We start from the raw sequence: 15,447 nt of genomic DNA on the forward strand, positions 1-15,447 counted from the left end.
TGAGTTGGAGCTCACTGATTGGATGACTTGAAGTGTTTTGAACATTTACTATTTCTTAACCCTGTTGTTCTAAGTATTTAAAAAAATCACAATCTTGTCATAGTATTTTTAAAATGCCTTTAAGGTAGCTGCCACATCTACCACATTTTCATATACTTATTTTGTTTTATTTTTATGTATGCTTCATTCATCTATTTGTGTAAGCACTAGAATACTTATCCCTTCTCTAGAATTTGTATTTATGCAAATTACTTAGTCTCTCCTAGACAGAGTGGGGCATTCAAAAGTCTGAACTCATGAAAGCTCATTTTTAACGCTTAGTGTGATTAAAACCTGGAGTTGTCAAGTGTCTTTAGGAGAGGGACAAACTCCTGTGAGACCCAATATCCATATAAGTGATATTTTCAGATTAATATTCAGGAATACTTTCTGTACATGACTGATGAAGTGTTGTGTGTGATGGCAGTTAAAAGTGACACTGATTTGATTTTCACCATGGATTTTTTTCATAAAATATGATTTTTTTCAGGAATACAGTTTGATCTGTATTCAAAATTGAGTTTGTTAGTCTTAACTTGAGTTCATGGTACATAGCTTCAACATATTTGCTGTAGGTTGTGATGGAATTTTAAGGACAATATTCAACCAATCAATTTGCTTATATATCTTAGGAGACCCAAATTTACTTAAATATGACAAATTCATTCACTGCTATCTAATAACATACTTTCTGAAGGATATTTTCATGTCCTAAGTCCTTGTTCTGAAGTTTTCCCATAAGATGAAATCTTGTCAGTTGTTTCTTCAGTCATTGCGTGATTTTTTTCAGATTAAATTTTTCCTTTTGTGACAAGAAACAAGGAAAGGAGAGAATGGCAGTAGTGTTCTTTATAGATCTGTACTATAGCACCCTGCCCTGGCTTTGTCTTGTGGGAACTTCTGTCTTCCCCTCTAGCTGAACGCTGCCCTCCAGGCATGCTGAAGGGCTAAGTAGTGTAGACACAGCACACACCCTACTGTTATCCAGACTCTTCTGACAATCTAAGACTCCAAGGCCATTTCCAGAGCCTGTTTAGCCAGTTCTGGGCTGCCCTCACTTCCAGTGTCTGAACTCAGAGGCCTGAAGGATTTATGGAGTAGCATGTACAGGAGAGGCATGATGAGGCTTGGCTGGTGAGCAGCCTTCCCAAAGATGGACACTACCAGAGGTGTGCATTTCCCAAGCCTATAGAATGCCAGGACATGGCTCCATGCAGGAATGATGGTGGCTATTGAGAGGATGGAAGTGTAGAGATGATGGTGGAGTGGATGAAATCAGCCCTATATGAGCATGGCCTCTTGCTGTGTGCTTCAAAAGGCAGAGAAGTCACAGACTCAGCAGACCTCTTTGTTCCACAGAATTCAGGAAGTCTAAAACCTATTGGTCTGTGTACCTACTTGGAAACATATCTATCAGGAAATCCTTAATACAAAGATGAATATTAATATGGTTGATCTGGTATTGTGGTCGATTTTTAAATTTAATTAACAGTTAATTTGGTTTATAACTAAATATTTAAACTGTGGTAGAAGGACTTCCATATGCACCACTATCCCAGACTCTGTAAATATTGGGACAGATAGCAAATGGTATTTACTAAAAGCAGCATTTACTTTTTATTAGGGATTCTTATTACGTGATTATAGTTGGTGAGAGAACCGTTAAGTTACTGAGCCACTTGTCTATGGTAAAATCCATAACATTTGCTTCTTCAGTATATTTAAATATTTTTAAACATAGAAAACTTAATAGCTTACTAAAGAGTTTTCAGTTGTTCATTGATTTGTATTAAAAAAAACTACTTATGCCCCATCTTTCTATAGTCTCAGATACTTGGAGGCTGAAATGAGAACATCACTTGAGACCATGGATTAGTGTCTACTTGCGACAGTATACCAAAAACCTCACCTTAATGTAGAGCAGTAATTTGTAAGCTTGAGTTTATTCCTTTTGTCCATATTCTGTGTGAAATAGGTCTCAGTGTTCTCACTGTCCAACCTAAGCTGGAATGTATGCTGAGGCTCTGACACTGACTCCCTCCTTTGAGGATGAAAATCCATGAATTTGCTCAGTTGAACACTATACATTTCATATATTATTATACAAATCATTCACTTTTATGTTCATTCACTTAAAATTTATTGAGTACCCAATTCACTAGGGCTTTTTGCTCATTCTTTAGCTTACAAAAGATTTGCAGAATGCTGTCATTATTTCTAGAATTAGTTTCAATTCTACTAGAATAAAAGTATATTTAACTGTTTATTTTATAATAAATGCACTTATTTTTCTTAAGTGAGAGATTTTGCTTAATGACTAAGAAACTTCTCATTTACACCACATATTCTTTTTTAATTTAGTAAAATGTTCACTGCTTTGGCAGAAAACAGTCTAATGATGTTTTCTATTCTATGAATTTCTTGCTGGATGTAGCTGAGGACATAGCTGACTTAGTAAGTCCTTGCCTTGCAAGAGTGAGGCCTTAAGTTTGATCCCCAGAACCAATTTTTAAAAAGTCTTGCATTGTAATGAAAACTCCTATGCTGGGAACTCAAACTCAATGCTGGGAAGGAGTAACAGGGCTCACTATTTAACCAACCTAGCATACTTGTTGAACTCCAGGCCAGTGAGAGACTGTCTCTAAACAGCATCCAGCTTCTAAGAAACAAGTAGAGTTGCCCTCTGTTCTCCACATGCATGTTTTCAGATGGGCATGCATGACCACTCACCTCTGTACACAGAAAAATAGTGCTGATAGCTAAGGAAGGTAAGATGTTAAAACCATGAGTATTTCAAATGTAATTTATACAGAAAATCCTGAAGAATGTTCACCAAAAATGAATTCAGGAGGTTATCGAGTATAAAAATCAACATGGAATTGCTTTATTCCTGTGTAATAAGGGACTAGTATCTGAAATGATATTAGAGACTTATCTTTCACCCTGTGCAAAACAGATCCAAACTGGTTCAAAGACCTTAATTTAATATTAGAAACATTGCATAGGAAAAACAATTCAGGATATAAGTATAGACAATAAATTTCTGAAGAGGACCTCAACAGCACAGGACATAGCCTGATACTCCATGAAGTCAAAAACCTCTATATGAAAAATAACCTAATATCAACAGATAAAAACATACAGTGTATAGAATGGAAGAAAATCTTTGCTAATGATATCTTAAACAAGGAGTTAATATGTCGAATGTGTAACAAACTGCAAATCATAAATGCTGAAAAACACATAACCTAAGAAACAAACAAATACCAGTCAGAAAACCAGCCAATGAACTCTACAGATAGTTCACTAAAGAAGAAACACAAAAGGCAAAAAAAAAAAAAAAAAAAAAAAAAAGGCCAAAATGTGTTAAAATTGTTCAACATCTCTAGCCATGATGGTTAATCTTGTTAACATGATGGAAGCAAAACTCTTAACATGTTTGTGAGGACATTTCTAGATCATGTCAGTTGACATTAGAAGACTCATGATAACCATGGGCTGGGGATCTCGGGCTGTATAACAGGGGAAAGTAAACGTAAGGTGAGCGAGGACCTTCCTCTCTCTCTGCTTCCTGATGGAGGAGGCAGTGTGGTCAGCCCTCCTTTATGTTCACACCTCTGCCTTTCCTGCTGTGATGGACTCTAAGCTGAAATAAACAATCTCCTCCTCCATCAATTGCTTGTGGGCAGTTATTTGGTCACAGCGATGAGAAAATAAGTAATACAGACAGTAATACCGCTACCAGGACTGAGGTTTTTGCTGTGATAAAAATTGATGATGTTACATTTGGCACTAGTTTGTGGAAGAAATGTAGAATAGCGAGCTACAAAATTCCTAGAATACTGGAAGCAGAGCTGAATAGAACATTCTGGTGGAAGTTTGAAGCTGGAATGCTGACATGAGCTTTCAGAGGGGAGCCAATAACTCTATGAGGAATGCCATATGTGGCATTCATGTGACAGACTGACTAAAATCTGGTTTTATTCTGCCCAGGTCCTAAATACTTGAGTGAGACGGAATTAAAAATTGATGGAATAATGTGTTTAGTAGATGAAATATCAAGATAGTAACATTTAGGGTGGTTCTAAGATAAATACCTGTAGCTGCTCAAGAGTTCATTACTGTGGAACAAAACCCTTTGTGCCAGACTGGGATTATAGGAAAGATGCCCTATAGACACAACAACATCCATTGGAGGCTCTTATTTATAAAAACCCAAATTCATTTGAAGGAAGAAAGCTTAAAATGAAGAAATTCCCTACTTGAGCACAACCACCTAGGGAAGTGTTTCAACAATCTGTGGTCCAACTGGGCAATGCTATACATTCCAAGCTAGAAAGAGACCTTGGCAAAATTGTCCATGGGGGATAACCTTGTCATGAAAGATGCAATATTGAAGGGGTGATGAAATCTTGTGTTACATATTCAGAGAGAAAGTGAGGTCAAGAACTGAATGGCAGGGTCAGATATCCTACAGGGCAGTTATAGGAGTCCTTCTGTGTGGAGCTGTGAGGTAAGCTATAAATTGTAATCGAGACTGCAGGATGTTGGAGATGCCAGTGTCCTAGGATGTCTGCTGAGGCAAGCTGGAATTCGGATGGAGCTCCAGCAATAGAGAGGCTATGAGTGCTACAGGAAGTAGTACTAGAGTGGTGGAGACACACAGGTCTTTCAGAGCACATGCATTTTCATCAAAAGTCCCAAATGCTAGACATGGATTTATAAGACTTGAAGTTTTCCCTGCTGTGCCTCACTTTTGCTTTAGTCTGATAGTTCCTTACTATGCCTATGATCTTCCCTTTTGGAATGATAACATTTACTTTGTGCCATTTTATGTTGGAAGAATGTAGCTTACTTTTTGATGTTGTAGGGGTTCACAGTTAAGTGGTTAATTCTCAGAAGAAACTGCATTCACACTTTAAACAATGTTGGGACTGTGAAAGACTAATGGATTTTAAAGTTAGACTGAATGCACTTTGCATTGTCATCTGCTCATGAGCTTATTATGAGGACAAGGAATGGAAGGTTATGGCCAGAAAGTTATACATTTGAATATCAAGCTGACATGGGGTAGAGTTGTTAATCTCCATTGTCAATGGCTTTCTTGGGAGAGTTCCTAGATTAGGTTAATTGAGGTGAGAAGACCCTCCGTGGATAACTGGTGCCATTTCCCTGCTATTGTGGAAAGTGCGGTGATGGACATGAGTGCACTGTATCTCTGCAGGAGGGTGTAGAGTCTGTAAGAGTGGCTTGACTAGATCTTATGGTAGATCAATTTTGTTCTAGATTTTTCAAAAGCCTCCACACTTCCCAAGGGGGATACACATGTTTACAATCCCATCAACTGTGGATGACAGTTCTCTTTCTCTGCATCCTCATCAGCATTAGTCACCTTTTTTTTTTTTTTTTTTTCATGACGGTGGCCATTCTCACTGGCATGACATACAAACACAAAGCGGTTTATTTTGCTTTTCATTGAGGTCCAGTGTATCAGTTACCACAAGAAATTTAAAGAAGGGAGGGCTTATGACCTTATAGTTCAAGTTTTCAGTATATTATGCCAGGGAAGACAAACAAAGAGGTGGAGAACATACCACACTAAGTCCGTCAGTAAGTAAGTCAGTCAAGAAGCTGAGAGAGATGAATATTGTTGCGCAGCTCATTTTCTCCTTTGTGACATTGGGATAAGGTCTACATGCTAAAAATTATAAAGTGTACTTGGTAGGCATTAAGGAAAACCTGTACAAATGGAAGCGTATTGAAAGCCTAATGTTCACATGGTAATATACAATATTCAATATAATTATCTGTCCAGATACCAAATGTTGTATTACATAAGCAGATTAATTCATATGGAAATACAAGAAACACAAAGTAGGAAAAGCAATTATTAAAAAATGAATAAATATGGACGCTTCATACTTCCTTGTTCCAAAAATACTACAAAGCTATAAAATCAGGACTGCTGATAGCAATCAATGGAATGGGACTGGAGGGATGACTTAGAGGTTAAGGCATTTGCCAGCAAAGCCAAAGGACCTCCCTTCAATTCCCAAGGACCCAAGTAAGCCAGATGCACAAGGGAACACACACGTCTGGAGTTTGTTTGCAGCGCCTGGAGGCCTTGGTGCACTCATTCTCTCTCTCCCTGTTTCTGCCTCTTTCTCTCTATCTCTCTCAAACAAATAAATAAAAATAAAGTTAACATTTTTTTAAAAAAATGAACTCAATGGAATGAGTTTAAAAGTATGGAAATAGATATTCAATATTTAAAGTCAATTGATTTTTAAAATTAAATTTGTTTCCAAAATTATACATAAAAGTAAAAAAACAAAAAAAAAATACCTTGCACAGCTGGGTGTGGTGGCACACACCTTTCTTTAATCCCGGCATTCGGGAAGCAGAGATAGGAGAATTGCTGTGAGTCCAAGGCCACCCTGAGACTACATAGTGAATTCCAGGTCAGCCTGGACTAGAGTGAGACCCTACCTTGAAAAATGAAAAAAAAAATTAAAAAAACTTGCACATATGACATTTTGATATATGTATACATTGTATAAGGTTGAGCATGTCTACTATTTCAAACATTTATCATTCTTTATTTTGAAAAGTTTCTAAATTCTCTTGAAGTTTTGTACGACATTTAGTACATTATTGTTATCTAGCAGAACTTCCTCCTATCTTGCCATGAATTACTACATTTTTCCCATCCCTGTCTCTGCTTTGCCCTCCCAGTCTCTGGTAAACATCATCCCATCTCAACTTCTTATGAGATTAGTTTTTATGCCACATATGGTTGATATCATGTGATACTTCTCTTTCTGATTCTAGCTGATGTCATCACATTAGTGATTTCCAATTGCATTGTCACAAATAACAGTATTTTAGGCTTTTTGTGTCTAATTAGTATATTTTCTTCATTCATTATTTGATGGACACTTAGGATATTGTTGTTTCTTTGCTATTGTGGGTAATGCTTCAGTGTACATGGGAAGGCAAAAGCCTCTTTGACATAATGATCTTTTTAGGTTTGGGGTTTTGTCAAGTGTTATAATTGGTAGATCACATTGTAGTGCACTTTTAAGTTTTTGCAAAATCTACATAGTTGTCCATAATGGCTGAACCAATTTATATTTCCATGAACAGTGTGCAAGGTACTTTTCATGTCACTGGCAGACTTCTTGAGTTTTTATACAGGTGCTGAAATTATACAATAGGAAAAAAAAAATCAATCGAGTGATAAGAAGGAAGAATTCTCATCTCGCAGCATGCACACCAGATTAAAAAAACATCGATCAGAAACTGAAATGTAGAAAGTACAGTTATCAAAATCTCAAGCAAACAAACTTAGAACAATCTCTGTGACCATGGCTTAAGCAGAGGCTTGTTTGATCTCACACACACAAAAAAAATTCACAATGATAACAGTACATGATAAAATAGACTAAATCAACATTACAATTTTGATGGGAAAATTATATTAAGGATTTGAAAAAGGCAACAAATGTAATTTGAGGAAATAGGTATGTTATTCTCCTAATGAGTGTATATCCAGGAGTGCATAGAACTTTTATGAGAAATAATAAAACCAATAAATAAATAATCCATTTATCAATGGATAGCAGATTCAGATATTTTTCAGTAGAAAATAGGAACATTGCCAATAATCATTCAAAATATAATCAAAGCAACTATTATTAAAAATTTCATTTATTTTTATTTGAGAGAGTGAGAGAGCAAGACGAGAGTGAAAGAATGGGCATGCCAGGTCCTCAAGCCACTGCAAACAAACTCCAGATACATGTGCCATTTTGTGCATTTGGCTTACGTGGGTCCTGGGGAATCGAACTGAGGTCCTTTGGCTTTGCAGGCAAATGCCTTAACCACTAAGCCATCTCTCCAGCCCAAAGCCACTAGCTGCTAATGAAAAATATAAAGCAAATCCTCAGTGAGGCATGTTTTCAGCCTACTGAATAAAGACTGAGACGCTATAAAAGTTACAGACAAGGATATACAGAAATTAGATCTCTTATACACTGATGATATGTTAAAATAATGTGCTATTATCATAATTTGATATTAGATGAAGTTATCTCAAGCCAAAATATACTATTTATTTATTTATTTATTTATTTTTGGTTTTTCAAGGTAGAGTCTCACTCTAGCTCAGGCTGACCTGGAATTCACTATGGAGTCTTAGGGTGGCCTTGAACTCATGGCCATCCTCCTACCTCTGCCTCCCGAGGGCTGGGATTAAAGATGTGCACCACCATGCCTGGCCTCAAAATGTACTATTTAGACAGAGGTAAGTTTGACTTCTTTAAAAAAATTTTTTTTGTTGTTTTTTATTCTTACTTATTTACTTGAGTACAACACAGAGAGAAAAAGGCAGAGAGAGAGAGAGAAAGAGAGAGAGAGAATGGACATGCCAGGGCCTCCAGCCATTGCAAACAAACTCCAGACACGTGCACCCCTTTGTGTATCTGGCTAATGTGGGTCCTGGGGAATCAAGCCTGAACCAAGGCCCTTAGGCTTCACAGGCAAGTGCCTAACCATTAAGCCATTTCTCCAGCCCTGACTTCTTAAATGTAAGTGGTGTGAGAAAGTAGCACTGTGATTGAAGTAATGGTCAACAATGAAGCAGCAGTTGAAGTCAGTGTGTCTTTTTGTTTCCCCATGACTTAGGCAAACTAAGGCACTGGGTGTACATATGAATTGTGTCCTAGAAAGTGAGTGCTACAAGGCAGGTCATATTCAGCTCTATATAACAATGATGCTCTTACGATATTAGAAACTTCTATTTCTAATGAATGATAACTCCCTTGTACAATTCAGGAAGAATTTATTTTTAACCACAAGGAATACCTAATGCAATTAGGCTTCTGAACATCTTAAAGATATATTAAATCAAATTCATACACATCTGCTTGTAGCTCTTCTGTAAATTTAGTCTAAATGGTGAGTACATGCTATTTTATATAATTATCACAGTTAGATTCAAAAACAGTCTTTAATGGGAGCCAAGCAAATACAACTTGGGGTACTGATTTTAAATATGCTGTTCTATTTTTTTAAGATAATACATTTCAAGACCTGTTTTTTTATAATAAATGTCTTTTTGTGTGTATAGTATATTTACATATGTGCATGTGTGGGTTCACATGTGTGAGTGTGGGCATGTGAGTGTTATGGCATGTCTATAGTGGTCACAGGATGGCTTTCTGGAGCCAGTCTTCACTTCTACATGTTTGATGCAGTATATCTCATTACCAATTTTATTCACTGTCTTATTTGACTGTCTAGCTCTCCTGAGAGCTTCTGAGAAGTTCTGTTCTCTTCGACTCCCATCTTTCTTCCTGAAGTCTGCAGGTCCACAGCCAAGGCCTCAGTGTCGTGCAGCAAGAGCTTTACCCTCTGAGCTATCTCTGTAGCACCCAAAGGCATTTTCTCCCATACACATAGGATATGTGTTCTATTCATGCTCTGGAAATAAAAACAATTTAATATGCTGTGTTAAATAAGAAATTAATTAATGAGAATAGACTATTTCTAACTAATATTAGTAATTTGTCTCTATTTTATTCTTTCAATAGCATTTGCATTTTCTGTTTTTAAATAATTTGAGTCACAGTCTCATGCAGCCTAGGCTGACCTGCAATTCACTATGTAGTCTCAGGGTGGCCTTGAACTAACAGCGATCCTCATACTTCTGCCTCCCTAGTGTTGGAATTGAAGGCTTGCACCACCAGGCCCGGTGCCAATGATGATTTTGAACATCTGATCCTCTTGCTTCTACCTGGAAATACAGACATCCACCAAATGTGGCTCAGTAATTTATTTTACTATCAAATGTTTTGAACAAAATGTGTTTATTTTATATTATTTTCCATGATGAATTATAGTGTTTTATTTTTCAACTCAAACCTTTAACCAATTTCCTAAAATCAAGTCAACTGTACTCCTAGACAGTATATAACAATTATATTATGTGTTTAAAAAATCAATTGTTGCTCATCAAATTCACTTCAATATACATTTCCACTCAGTTATTACTACCCTTTCTTAATGCTCACTAAGGAATATGTGTGAAATGAAAACCAATCCAGGTTTACAGAATCCTTGTATTGGATTTTATAGGAACTGATGAACATATTTCCATGTTAACAACATAAAAATCATTATAATGTAGGCTGGAGAGACGGCTTAGCATTTAAGGTGCATGCCTGCAAAGCCAAAGGACCCAGGTTTGATTCTTCAAGACCCTTTTAAGCCATATGCACAAAGTGGCATATATGTCTGGAGTTCATTTGCAGCTGCTAGAGGCCCTAGCACATCCATTCTCTCTCTCTCTCTCTCTCTCTCTCTCTCTTTTTCTCTCCCTCTTTCTCTGTCAAATAAATAAAATAAAATATTAAAAAAATCATAGGAGTGAGAAACACATATCTTCTGAACCTTAGTAATGAAAATTGAGAGGCATTAATCTAGAAAAAAAAATCTTCCTCAGAGAGACAGTTTGAGGAGTACAGGAGTATGCTTGACTTTATTATTATTATTATTAATTATTATTATTATTTGCAAGGGGAGAGAGAAAGGGAGAAAGGGTGGGGAGAGAACTGAGACAGAGAGACTGGGCTTTCTAGACCCTCAAGCCACTGCCAGTGAACTTGAGATGCATGTGCTACCCAATACATCTGGCTTTAAGTGGATACTGAACTCCAGCTGTTAGGATTTGCAGGCAAGTGCCATAGTCACTGAGCCATCTCTCCAGCCCAACTTTGAGCTTATCTTTCATTCAGTTCATCCATTTTGTAGTGTGTGGTGGGAATGAAAAATGATTAATTTGATGTGGTCCCTGGTTTCAAGAAGCCACAGTGTAATAAGGAAAAGGGTTGGACATAGAGTGTTACAATGAGATGGAAGTGCTACATTATAAAATGAAGTGCTACAGACAACCTGCGATGGATACCTTGTAAAATATCAATCCGAACCAGACAGCTACAGAAAGGACAATCGCCCCGCCCCACCCTGGTCAGAAGGAGTAAGCATCAATAGGCAAGCTTGTGGATTGCTCAGAGCATAAGGACAGAATACACTGGTATGCATGTGGGTACCAGAAACAAGAGTAGAATGTGACAAGAGACCTGGGATGGCTGATCAACTTTAATAAAAGGGAAAAAAATACTTAGAATTTAGTCTTTAGGTATTAAGTAGGGGCATGTTAGGGTACTTAAACTCACTCATTCAAACAGGCTAGGTTGCAAGTAAACACAGTACAGGTAGTAAATAAGCACAGTACAGGTACCATATTCTGTGGAAAAGAAACATATATAATGCCCACATCTGTGTGTTTAAAAGATGACTTGAATATGGAAGACAAGTTGCACATGGTCCTCAGAAAACCTATTGAAAGGCTCACATACAGGTGATAAGATGGCAGTGGTATAGGAGCCATGGTAGAGCCCTGGGTTAGATCCCCAGCATTAAAATTAATAATAATAATAATAAATATTTAAACAAATAATTAGCAGACTTTGAATAGATTCACAGAGAGGAACATAAGCAGGAAAGTTAAACACTGTTTATAGAATAAGCATCAATAAAATATAATATTTTATCTTGAAAATTATTTAAAACATACAAAAAAACATTGGAAAAGAAATCTTTATCTTTTACCTTTGTGAAGAAAGACTATAAGTGTTGTACCAATTTATTTCTCCTCATATTCTTACCATAACTGAGGCTTAGTATTTATCATTTTCATTGATTGTGTCTAATATTGTATTTAAGTGAAGATGTATTACATTCTTAACATATGTATAGTAAACATTCCGTGTGACAAAAGGCACTTTTTTTAAATAAATTTTTAAAAATTATTTATTTATTTATTTATTTGAGAGCGACAGACACAGAGAGAAAGACAGAGAGAGAGAGAATGGGCGCACCAGGGCTTCCAGCCTCTGCAAACGAACTCCAGACGTGTGCGCCCCCTTGTGCATCTGGCGAACATAGGACCTGGGGAACCGAGCCTCGAACTGGAGTCCTTAGGCTTCACAGGCAAGCGCCCAACTGCTAAGCCATCTCTCCAGCCCAAGAGGCACTTTAAAATATAGGGTGTGATTGGGCATTGAGTAATTTCTCTTCTCCTGAACGATAAACATTGAGATTTGCTGTGCTGATCTTGTCTTACAGTGATGCAGGTGACTTCGGTGAAGTCTCATGTCAGCCCCCACAGGTAACTAAATAGAATGCAGCTAGACTGCAATTATTATGAAATGCCAAGGACCATTATAAGTTCTTTGAATAGTTTCATCCATTCCATCCTTATAGCAGTTTTATGATGGTGGTCTCCCTGTTTTACAAATTGGTAAGGTGACTAAGAAAACTTCAGAAAATGGGCTGATTTAGGTGCAGAAAGGAGATTACTGCCATGCACTTAGAAAATGCTTAGAAAGCAACAGCTATCACAGTTTGCATTGCAAACTATCACATAACTAACGAGTGGCTGATCTAATGCTACAGCAGGAAGCCTGTGTTCTTAAGAATATGCCAATATGTCTTTCGTAACATTGATTCTCACCCTATTGTGTGTGGCTAAGGCTTGAGGGACTTGTCCAGTGCCACATACTGGAGGTATGGACTTAGGCTGTGTTTGCCAGGAGAGGCAGGTTGAAGAAGTCATTTAAGACACAGGACATGAAATGCAGAGTTATTCTGTATCTCCATGAGAAAGTGAGACTGAGCTGAGCCAGGAAGAAGTTAGAATTTTTATAAGCCAGAAATATGGCTCAACAGTTAAAGGCATATGCTTAAAACTTGGGATAATTGTTACTTACTCTACAAAATTGTGATGGAAAAGCAGCCCATGTCAAATCATCACTGATACTTCACCATCCATTTCTTGAGAACAGAATTTTAAAATTTACTTCTTTCATATAATATAAATGTAGTAAATGTATGGTAAATCATTTGTTCATAGTGCTTTATTAACTAGGTCTTCATTGCATGGAACATAGTTGTAGTGCACTGGGTCTTTTACTATGGGTTTGGAGATGGAAAAGCTGGACCTTGCCTCTTGTACTGATGCCTGAAATTTCACATGAGCGACTAACAGGATGGTGGAAATGATTCTGTTCTCCTGTGCTCTTTTTATTATATTAATACTGATTTATAAAAAGCATAAATAATTTTAACCAAGAAGCTAAATGGGTCTAATTTGATAGTGGAATAGTTAAGATATCGTGTATTGAAGTTAAAATCATTTTATGTATTATTATTAACAACATATTTTGTATGGGTCTATCATGTGTTCTTTTCCTTTGTTCCTGCCCCTATTCTGTTGGGGACACTCCTCAGTAGGGTGCATGTATTCCCTATGGGTTTGTGGAAACTAAACAATAAAAAAGTCAAACAACCCACTCCAAAAATCCTTTTTAAACAGCTCATAAGGAAAGTTACAATTTTAATTTTTTTATTGAATTTTTATTTCCAAAATATTTATAGTAGTAACATGCCTTTCTATAATATATTAGAATCACTTCTTTAAAAACAGTTGTTTTCTACTCAGATTAATTCACTATTCATAGCTTAAATATACTTTAAAATTATATCTTTCATATACATGTTTTCATATCACATTAAACTTACTTTGAAAATCTTCTTGACAAATATATATTCATTCTTTAAAACTTGCCTAGTTTGTATATGTTTTAAGTTGATCTCTTTTTATGATTGAAATCTAAAGATATAACCACCTGAAAGCAAATTCACTTCACCTTCCACAAAGAAACTGGGCATAAAGATTTCCACAGAAGTGAATCCCAAGAAAGTATTCATTACTCATTCAATCTGAATTCTAACAACATGGGGTATTTGATTTGTTTGTTAAGTGAATTGGTGTAAAACACAGAAATATGATGCAATCAAGGTGAATGGTTAAGAATAAGTAAAACAGGGCTTTAGAGATGGCCTAGTAGTTAAGGCAGGTGCTTGCAAAGCTAAGGAACCCAGGTTTGATTCCCAAGTACCCACATAAGCCAGATGCACAAGGTGGTACACAGTCTGAAGAAGTTCCTTTGCAGTGGCTGAAGACCCTGGTGTTCCCACTTTTTCTCTTTCCATCTGCCTCTTTCTCTCTTTCAAATATATAAGTAAATAAAGCAACTTTTAAAAAATAAATAGGGCTGGAGATATGGGTTTGGCTTAGTGGTTAAGGCACTTGCCTACAAAGCCTAAAGTCCCATCTCTCTCCAGATCCCATGTGAGCCAGACGCACAAAGGTGAGGCAAGCACAAGGTCACATATGCACACTAGGTGGTGCAAACATCTGGAGTATGATTGCAGTGGCTGAGGCTGAAGTGCACTACTTCCTTCTCTTTCCTCTATCTCTCTCTTAAAAAAAAAAGAAAGAAAAAGAAAAAGAATAAATCAAGCCAAGAAAATAATTAACCATAGTTTTCCCCAAACAATTATGTTGTTAAATGAATATTGCCTCCCCGCACCTTACACACACACACACACACACACACACACACACACACACACACTTCATTCATACTCACATTTCTTTTTCTAGGACCACTAAATTAGGAGCCATCCTGTTTCTATTCCTATATATACTTAGATTGTATCTTTTTTCTGCAATACTTACCACACATGTACTTACTCATGACCCTTCAATTCATGTTATAGGAGCTAAATATTCCCCTTTACTCCCTATATTTTACTCTTGCCTATCTATTATAAATCATTTATACTTGTGATATGCTCTTATGACTGTAACACTTGTTGAAATAATGAAGTGAGAAATCATTAATTAGAATAATATCTGGCATTAGTTATAAAATTCCAGGATCATGCTAAATATCTTCTTTGAATCCAGTGGTATGTAATTTTATAAAAAATTCTTAGATTTTATAAATACCCTGCTTTACATTTGTATTTAATAGGACAATATTTATATAACATATATGGTAAATGACAAATTATCAATGTGATCAGATATTGTGATTTCTAGATTTATATATGTATAATTATGTGCTAACTGTATTTTAATATGTTATTTCTAAAATTTTCCAGTTGAAAACATAAATAAAAGCACAATAAATGCAATTATGTACAATATCAGGATACCAATTTAAGTGAGCATATCAATTTAATGGTTTTAATTTTTCTAAAGGTCTAAACAAGAAGGATTCTGGAGGTCAGTTAAATATGAAGGAAAAATGTGTGGAGGGCATTGTGAGCTACTCAATACACTTAGTTTAGGATGTATGAATTTCATGTGCTGAGAAACATAGGTAACAAAATGACCAGTGTAAAGCTCAGATTTATATATTGAAACAGACTAAATTTCTCATATTTGGGAATAATTTAAAAACAAATTTTAAATTGATACTAATTTTTTCTTAA

The 15,447-nt window shown here is 36.3% G+C and overlaps 1 protein-coding gene across 12 annotated transcripts in view; it reads left to right on the plus strand.

Moving 5' to 3' along the window:
- Khdrbs2 (KH RNA binding domain containing, signal transduction associated 2) overlaps positions 1-15,447 on the plus strand; it is a 502,543-nt gene that overhangs the window by 71,748 nt on the left and 415,348 nt on the right. The window contains exon 1 of one of the 12 annotated variants that reach the window (XM_045156387.1): positions 12,229-12,271. The exons of the other annotated variants lie outside the window; for them this stretch is intronic. Within the exon in view, the coding sequence (XP_045012322.1) occupies positions 12,256-12,271 (16 nt within the window). The 5' untranslated portion in view covers positions 12,229-12,255. Of the gene's footprint in view, positions 1-12,228; positions 12,272-15,447 lie in introns of those variants that run through there. 12 annotated transcript variants of the gene reach the window in all.

The sequence above is a fragment of the Jaculus jaculus genome, chromosome 8, assembly GCF_020740685.1.
Source record: "Jaculus jaculus isolate mJacJac1 chromosome 8, mJacJac1.mat.Y.cur, whole genome shotgun sequence".
NCBI classification, from domain to species: Eukaryota; Metazoa; Chordata; class Mammalia; order Rodentia; family Dipodidae; genus Jaculus; species Jaculus jaculus.